This window comes from Eucyclogobius newberryi, unplaced genomic scaffold, assembly GCF_026437365.1.
Source record: "Eucyclogobius newberryi isolate DKJ021-1_F unplaced genomic scaffold, fEucNew1.0.hap1 SCAF_4, whole genome shotgun sequence".
Lineage (NCBI taxonomy): Eukaryota > Metazoa > Chordata > Actinopteri > Gobiiformes > Gobiidae > Eucyclogobius > Eucyclogobius newberryi.
In genome coordinates this window covers 19,781,257-19,791,074 of record NW_027316056.1, presented here as the reverse complement: position 1 = coordinate 19,791,074, position 9,818 = coordinate 19,781,257, and the positions used below count along the sequence as shown (strand labels likewise).

Below are 9,818 nucleotides of genomic sequence, written 5' to 3'. Positions count from 1 at the left end.
AGTCGGGGGTCGGAGGGTGTCCGGTTTGGGGACCACAGGATCTCATCTCTGCTGTTTGCAGACGATGTTGTCCTGATGGCTCCATCAAACCCGGACCTGCAACATGCACTGGGACGGTTTGCAGCCGAGTGTGAAGCGGCTGGGATGAGAATCAGCACCTCCAAATCCGAGGCCATGGTTCTCGACCGGAAAAAGGTGGCCTGCCCTCTTCAGGTGGGTGGGGAGTCCTTGCCCCAAGTGGAGGAGTTCAAGTATCTCGGGGTCTTGTTCACGAGTGAGGGAAGGATGGAGCGTGAGATCGACAGGCGGATCGGTGCAGCAGCTGCAGTGATGCAGTCGCTGCATCAGACCGTTGTGGTGAAGAGGGAGCTGAGCCGAAAGGCAAAGCTCTCGATTTACCGGTCGGTCTACGTTCCTACCCTCACCTATGGTCATGAGCTTTGGGTAGTGACCGAAAGAACAAGATCGGGGATGCAAGCGGTCGAAATGAGTTTCCTCCACCTTAGAGATAAGGTGAGGAGCTCGGCCACACGGGGGGAGCTCGGAGTAGAGCCGCTGCTCCTCCACGTCGAGAGGAGCCAGCTGAGGTGGCTCGGGCATCTGTTCCGGATGCCTCCTGGGCGCCTGTTTCAGGCATGTCCCACCGGGAAGAGGCCCCGGGGAAGACCCAGGACACGCTGGAGAGACTATGTCTCTCGGCTGGCCTGGGAACGCCTCGGGATCCCCCCGGAGGAGTTAGAGGAAGTGTCTGGGGAGAAGGAAGTCTGGGAGTCCCTGCCCAGACTGCTGCCCCCGCGACCCGGCCCCGGATAAGCGGCAGAAAATGGATGGATGGATGGATGTTTTTAAGATCCAGAGTCTCAGCCTAACCTCAAGTTATACAGCAAATTAGCGTAAGATATTATTTTTATTGTTTGTTTTTAAATATTTTTTTGCCATAGGCTTTATTGAACTGGTCAGTGAAGCAGAAAATGGGGATGAGATTAGTGAAGGACATGCAGCATATTGTCCGAGCTGGATTCAAGCTCACAACGCCAAATTGTGTGCTATCCAGGCGGCCACCGAGCGGCATACAAATATTATAAGTATATATATATATATATATATATATATATATATATATATATATATTTTTTTTTTTTTTTATATATATATATTTATTCATATTTATTTATTTATTTATAGCACTTTAAGCACATTTCTTATTAAGATTATTTATATGAAGATATAAGCAAAAAAAAAAGCAAATAATATAGTAATAATTATGTTTACAACTTTTCACTGTTTGAAATGTACACAAGGATTGGCTGAACTATTACCAAGACAGGTTCCTATGTTTGTGAATTCTGTTCATTGACAATGGCAATAAACACTTTCTGATTCTGATTCTGTTAATGTGGAATTAAATCCAAGCTTCAGTGACAGGTGACTTGACGAGCTTCAGTGACAGGTGACTTGACGAGCTTCAGTGACTTGACGAGCTTCAGTGACTTGACGAGCTTCAGTGACAGGTGACTTGACGAGCTTCAGTGACAGATGACGAGCTTCAGTGACTTGACGAGCTTCAGTGACTTGACAAGCTTCAGTGACAGATGACGAGCTTCAGTGACAGATGACGAGCTTCAGTGACAGATGACTTGACTGTAGACTGTGGACTCAGGGTCAGCACGTGCCACACTGGCTCTGTGTTTGGTGAAGAACACCGAGGAATAACTCTCTCCGTCCCTTTGAACACTGGCGTAAATGTCACTTGTGGGTTCCAGGATGATGCCGTGATGGTGTGCAGTCGATGGGCCTGGGTCTCGGCTCTGATTGGCTGAGCAAAATGTGGGTGTGTCCTGTGTGTCAGTGAGGGTCATAGTCTCTCCTGCTGCAAAGAAAACACAGAACTTAACACGTTCACTTTAAAACTTTGCAAACAAACATATAACATACACATAATGTGATTTCAATGGAGAAACTGGGGTTAACCTCAAAATATCACACAATATGAAAAATCCAGGTAGTTTTAGCAAATGAAAGCCACTCGGCTACATGAGTGAAGACATTTACTATTGTGTTTTATTGTTATTATTTGTTATATTAATAGGAGTTTATAGACTTGGCATTCTTTTTTTTCTGAACAAATACTTACACATTGTTTTCATTATTTCTAAAGATATGTATTACATTTGCCACAAATTATACTTAGAAAGTTATATTATACTTATAAGTAGAAGTGAACCTTTAATTCAATATTGAGGCTAGAAAATTATACATTACACACAAACTGACTTGCATTTCAACCCTGGAAATTTGAAACAGTTGACCTCAATACATTACTATTTAGTTATTTAAACATTCTGAAAACAGTAGCATTAGACAAGTTCACTTTTTCTCCTGCTTTGATTTTGGTCTCTCTTACCTGTTGGTTTTTTGATATCTCGATGTCTGCGTTTGCTGAAAATCACAACAGCAATGAGCAGGATGACCAGGAGAGCGGCCAAAGCCCCTCCGGTGTACAGCAGCTTCTCTGCAAACACAAAGGCTGTAGTGTGTGTACTACATACATACTACAGTACTATGTGTTCTACTGCGTCAGCCGTCAGTGCATTCTATTCACCTGTAGATGTTCTGTTCTGCGCAGAAGCATCAGGCGGCGAGTCTTTCATCTCTGCTCCTTATTAAAACATGAAAATACACAGGCTAAATGTACACGCACACTACAGTACACACTCTACAGTACACACACTACAGTACAGACACTACAGTACACACTCTACAGTACACACACTACAGTACACACACTACAGTACACACTCAACAGTAAACACACTACAGTACACACACTACAGTACACACACTACAGTACACACTACAGAACACACTCTACAGTACACACACTACAGTACACACACTACAGTACACACTCAACAGTAAACACACTACAGTACACACACTACAGTACACACTCTACAGTAAACACACTACAGTAAACACACTACAGAACACACACTACAGTACACACTCTACAGTACACACTCTACAGTAAACACACTACAGTACACACTCTACAGTAGACACTACAGTACACACACTACAGTACACACACTACAGTACACGCTCTACAGTAAACACACTACAGTACACACTCTACAGTAGACACACTACAGTACACACACTACAGTACACACTCTACAGTAGACACACTACAGTACACACACTACAGTACACACACTACAGTACACATTACAGAACACACACTACAGTACACACTCTACAGTACACACACTGCAGTACACACACTACAGTACACACACTACAGTACACACACTACAGTACACACTACAGAACACACACTACAGTACACACTCTACAGTACACACACTACAGTACACACACTACAGTACACACTCTACAGTACACACACTACAGTACACACACTACAGTTAACACACTACAGTACACACACTACAGTACACACTCTACAGTACACACACTACAGTACACACGCTACAGTAAACACACTACAGTACACACACTACAGAACACACACTACAGAACACACACTACAGTACACACTCTACAGTACACACACTACAGTACACACTCTACAGTAAACACGCTACAGTACACACGCTACAGAACACACACTACAGTAAACACACTACAGTAAACACACTACATAACACACACTACAGTACACACACTACAGTACACACACTACAGTACACACTCTACAGTAAACACACTACAGTACACACACTACAGTACACGCTCTACAGTACACGCTCTACAATAAACACACTACAGTACACACACTACAGTACACACTCTACAGTACACACTACAATAAACACACTACAGTACACACACTACAGAACACACTCTACAGTACACACACTACAGAACACACACTACAGAACACACACTACAGAACACACACTACAGTACACACACTACAGAACACACACTACAGTACACACACTACAGTACACACACTACAGAACACACACTACAGTACACACACTACAGAACACACACTACAGAACACAAACAACAGTAAACACAATAAAGTACACACACTAAAGAACACACACAACAGTTAACACACTACAGTAAACACACTACAGTAAACACTCTACAGTACACACACTACAGTACACCCACTACAGTACACACTCTACAGTACACACACTACAGTCCACACACTACAGTACACACTCTACAGTACACACACTACAGTCCACACACTACAGTACACACGCTACAGAACACACACTACAGTAAACACACTACAGTAAACACACTACATAACACACACTACAGTACACACACTACAGTACACACACTACAGAACACACACTACAGAACACACACTACAGTACACACACTACAGTACACACTCTACAGTAAACACACTACAGTACACACACTACAGTACACGCTCTACAGTACACGCTCTACAATAAACACACTACAGTACACACACTACAGTACACACTCTACAGTACACACTACAATAAACACACTACAGTACACACACTACAGAACACACTCTACAGTACACACACTACAGTAAACACACTACAGTAAACACACTACAGAACACACACTACAGTACACACACTACAGAACACACACTACAGAACACAAACAACAGTAAACACAATACAGTACACACACTAAAGAACACACACAACAGTTAACACACTACAGTAAACACACTACAGTAAACACTCTACAGTACACACACTACAGTACACCCACTACAGTACACACTCTACAGTACACACACTACAGTCCACACACTACAGTACACACACTACAGAACACACACCATGCTGATTGTAAAGTGTTTCTAGTCTGAACGTACTGGGTGTGACAGTGATGAGTACATAGTTGTACGTGTCGATTCCCACTCGTTGAATTCCACACCAGTATTCTCCAGAGTCGTCCATGGTCAGGTCTGTGATGGTCACACTGAAGCTGTTCCCACTGTCTCTGATCCTGTACCTGCTGTTTGGATTCCTGGGTTGGCTCCATATTAAAACATGCCTGTCATCAGTGCATGGCTTTTTACAAAAGTATTTCATGTTTCCATGAGCATTGGTGTGTGAGCACTGGATCACCAGCTCGTTGCCTTCCTCTGCAGAAAACAACAAGGCCTCCACTTTCACAGCCCAGAAACCTGTTGGACATCTTTAATTAAACGTCTGTAGCTTTGTAGCTGAAAAAAACTAAAATGCGTATTTCAATACTGAGTGCAAAAACAATTCAATCATGTTTTGTCAGGGTTAAAAATTCAAAATCTGATCAAGCAAATTATCTGGCATATCCCAGGTTTAGTAAAAGACCTACTGTAGCAAAAGGTGGCTGTTACACAAAGACAATGCAACAGAGACTTCAAGACCAGAGAACAAAGTAAATGCCCATTGTCTTACCTCCCAGAAAAATAACGATATTTATGAAAAGCAGACGCACAAAATTCATTGTCACACAATGTCTGTCCAGTGGTGTTTGACACACTTTTAAACAGGGAACTTCCTCTTATGAGTCTACTTCCTGGACAATTCAAACACACACAGTATGAATACAAAATCAGGAAAGAACCATTTGTAATTATCACATTTATTCTGCTGGGACACTTGGGACAAGATTACAGAGGGAAAAAAATATAATCTATAAATATAAGGTGAGGTGAAAGTCCTCTTGTAGCAAACAAAATTAAGTTAAATTATTGCAAACTTTATTGCAAATTATTGCAAACTCCATGGAGACACGCAGGTGACGGACCTTCCACCAGAAAAGGAAGAAAATGCACCTTTAAGTGTCCATGGGTTTCAGATACATGATATTTTCCTGTTATGGCTCCATATGAATATTTGGTGCTGAATTGTTAGTTGTCTCGCCTTTTGTCTTTTGAACTCCAAGTGACATTTTGTCCTAAAAGAATGATTCCTCAAAGGTTTGAGAGCATTGTCCCTCTGCTCAGTCTTTCACTGGTTTGTTGCTGATGCCATGGTAGATGTGTTCCTCTACTGAGCTCAAATCCAGTCCCTGGTAGTGGCTGAAAAGGTTTGGCCCCTGGTCTTCTGTGTGAGCCTCCTGCAGGGCAAAGGACTCCGTGTGTTTGGGTCGTCTCTGGTCAGTGAAGCAGACACCTGGAGGTGGATTCTGTGGCATGGTTGGAAATATCTCAGTGTCTGGACTGCGAGGCTCAGGCCGAACTGCAGACTTCATAACCACGTAGTCCTCTGACGTCTGTGTGATAAAAGAAGATCATGATAAGAATTTGGACTTGGATGTCTACTTTGTGTTGGGCGATGTGGGAAAAAACAGATCTCATCATTTTGATTTGATCACGTTTCATGTAGGCTACACATATAGTATACTTTGTACCTGGAGATTCGATACATCACACACGCATTATAACATGAACAATATTAAGATTAAGTTAGTGATATATTCAAAGTTAAAAAACCTGCAAACCACAAATGCATGTGCTGTGTGTAGAAACATTGATTTGACATAAAAATATTTAGATATGCATTTATTAATAGAATGACATAAATGAATGCGCTGACCTCCTGTGCCCTGGCTCGCTGGCGGGGGTGTCTTCTATTTCTGACAGTGAAAAAGAGGCAGAGTGTGAACAGAAACACGACGACCAGCGCAGACAGACACGACACCACTGCCACGAACATGGGCTGGTTACGCACTGGAAAATATACAAGCAGAACATTCAAACGAGAATATTTCAAAGTCGACAAAGATGTTGGGGTGTAAGGAAAAACTAGGGACTGAAACGCAAACCTAGTATGAGTTATAGTGCTTCGGTTTTGCCAGACATACTGCACTGACAGATACACAAAACTGTAATGTAATGACTAATTGTTACATATTCATAGGTTTCAGCTTCCTATTATATGCAGCACTTTTTTCCATTCAATTTCCATTCAAAAGATGTAATATTTTCTTTTAAATTGTTATGGCAACAGCCTTAGTCTTTTATCTTTCCAAAACCCAAGGGAAACCGTTATTAATACAATAATATTATGATCATAATATGTAATTATGATTATTACAAACGTTTTTTTAATATTATTATTATTATTATTATTTACTCAACGTTTATACCTGCACAAATGTGTATGTTACTTCTACTATATTTTATTTCTTAATGATCCAAAATTCTATCAAACGTGCAAAGCTACAACAAATGATCGTAGTCCTACAATATTGAGTTGATTATTGTGTATATTTTATTCAATAAAACATGAGTCAATAAAACATGAATCACAGGAAATAACTGATTTTGTGGTCGTACAAAAAAAACATGTTTTAGAGTTTATCATGTGCTTGATATTAATATTCTGGCCTCTTATAATACTTTTGGACACCTTAACATTTTGTATTTAACGCTTTATAACTGAGAATACTTGAGATGACTCAAAATAGAAAGGTGCATTTGAATGAATACACCGTTACAAACAGATAACAGAGTTCATCACCTGCACTTTGGGAGGATTGCCTGCCTTGCATCTTGTCGATGTTTGCCCTTTGTTGCCAGTTCAACTCTGTGCTCAGTAATTCATCTGAGGGAGTACATGTCTGACTTTACTTACCATGAGGTCTCCGAGGTTCTGCAGCTCTTGTGGTTGCTGTATAGATAAGACAAACGGAAACCTTAATAGCATGCAGCATACATTCATGGCTGTTGAAAAGAGAAAGCTACATTCAGAGGAACAGGAACTCATTGTTTTATACATCTTGCACTTACTAGTTTGTGTAACGTTGAGTTGGAAGACAGTAATATAGTCAGGGTTATCTGTATTTTTGACCCCACACCAGTAGGTTCCACTGTCCTCAGGGTCAAGCCTGTCCATTTGCACCACAAACTGTCCGGCAGTGATGTTGTCATGGAGGGCAAATCGTCCATTTGTCTCCCAGTGCTGAGGTGGGAACGTACCGATCAGGTGGGACTTGCACACCGGCCTGGCCTGGCAGAAGAACCTAGGGTTGTTCTGAGTGGCAGGAGGATATTTACAAGTAAAGGTCACGCTGTCACCTTCCCTCGCGCCCACAAATGTGATTTTGGAGCACATTATAAGTTCAACTGTTGAAGAAAAAAACAAACACAAATACACATCAAACAAATTCTCCATAAATGAAGTAATGGGAAAGAGCAGTTCAACCATTAACGACTGTGTTGCGGCTGAAAGATCACCACCCTCAGCAGTTATCCAGTAGGAAGCTCAGACCTACTATATTTGCTAGTTGAATTCAAGTGGTGACTCTTTTTTTGGACAGGCAGTGTATTGTAAATGTTTAGCCATGTTTAAGAATGTAACAGTTGCAATAAGCCATGTTTATTAATCACCCATGTTTGATATTGTAAAAACATTATCAAATATAACATTCTCTACAATGGATGAGTGAAATACTGAAAAATACCATTCAAAATATGAGGAGTTTTACCTTGTTTTTGGAGTATAAACAGTGAAATGGCAGTTCTGATCGCTCCCATCGCTCCTTTTGTGACTTGAACAGACGACAACCTGAGACCGCTCTCAGCAGGTGTTATATGTGGAATATCTCTTCCTCTTTCACAAACTAAAGAACTTTAACCTTATGAATGTTCAAGTCCCAGCCTTTAAGTTAGATGCATTCAATTTAAAAATGCATCTGTTTTTCAAGTTGGCTTTAATATTCCAATACTTCAAAAACAGTACTAGTTCACAAAATTATGACTTAGTTGACTAAAAAAAAAACGCTAACAATATACTTAAATTGAGTAAAAGATTGGTTCTGTGTCTGAATGTTTACTTGTGCCCAGTGCAATGTTCATATTAACAGAGATGGAGCCTTATCTTTTGGTTTGCTTGTCATTTTTATTGGATGTGAACTTTCTGAAACACTAAGTCAACAACGATCACGACAATCAGACAAGCTCATGTAAGAAATTCAGTAACAATGCACAAGAGCGTCATTTTCTTTCACTTAATACACTATAATTCCATAAATAACATTCTTTTAAGTTGATCTTTTAAGTTAATTTCCTTCAAATATTTACTTTCAATTAACAAAGAATCATAGAAAGTCAACATAAGTGAGCTGCATACATAAAAGGAAATGGCAATGCAGCTTTGACAGTTTGCTTTCGATTTGTCATTATTTTTGCAGAAGTGGAAAGTATTATTTTGAGAAGCCTGGGTCTGGGGTTCACTTAATACAAATATACATTTCATGTTTGTGGATGAATCAATCCAAACCAAAGCGATGACTGTTCCGCTCTTGCACATGTTTCTGCGTTAGCTCTGGCGCCGCACATTTCAACACTGTCTTTCTCAGGCAGAGCTGGTAATGGCTGGACGTAAGAAGGAAAGTGATCATGGCGAGATATTGTTGAAGACGCAGTGTTTCTCGTGGGTTTGGAGCAGCTGATGTTCACGTAGACGGGCTGGATCGCTGGTTCAGGCGTGTTGTCATTACGAGCGCTGACCTGTCGAACAGTTTTTCATATTACAGGAAGATAATGAAGCAACAGAGAACATGTATAATGATGAAAGACAGATGCAAAAGGAAGGAGGAATGTGAAATAGTCTGTGACATTGGGTCCACAAGAAAAATATACAATTTTGACAGAGGTAAATAATCAATCCATCAATCAAGCAAGCAATCGTTTGTTCACGTACTTAGTTTTTGTTATTATAAGTGTACTCTTCTGCAATATAATGTAATCCTTTATGTACAGCGGTTTTGGGCAAATTCATATTCGGCGATATAGCGCATATGACAGGACCAAAGCATAAACATGATTATATTTAAGATTTTAC

The 9,818-nt window shown here is 40.6% G+C and overlaps 2 protein-coding genes across 2 annotated transcripts; both read right to left on the bottom strand.

Annotated features, from left to right (window-relative positions):
- Positions 1–1,622: 1,622 nt before the first annotated feature.
- Positions 1,623–5,493, bottom strand: LOC140377986 (uncharacterized). Its single transcript, XM_072463615.1, has 5 exons — positions 5,424–5,493; positions 4,856–5,170; positions 2,603–2,659; positions 2,405–2,527; positions 1,623–1,870 (listed from the first exon to the last, which is right to left on the bottom strand). Exons 1-5 carry the CDS (start codon positions 5,470–5,472, stop codon positions 1,623–1,625), a joined length of 792 nt encoding a protein of 263 aa, XP_072319716.1. The 5' UTR covers positions 5,473–5,493.
- Positions 5,494–5,907: 414 nt separating this feature from the next.
- On the bottom strand, positions 5,908–8,509 carry LOC140377985 (uncharacterized). The gene is made up of 5 exons (XM_072463614.1): positions 8,461–8,509; positions 7,763–8,098; positions 7,608–7,643; positions 6,567–6,700; positions 5,908–6,243 (listed from the first exon to the last, which is right to left on the bottom strand). Exons 1-5 carry the CDS (start codon positions 8,507–8,509, stop codon positions 5,971–5,973), a joined length of 828 nt encoding a protein of 275 aa, XP_072319715.1. The 3' UTR covers positions 5,908–5,970.
- Positions 8,510–9,818: the final 1,309 nt, after the last annotated feature.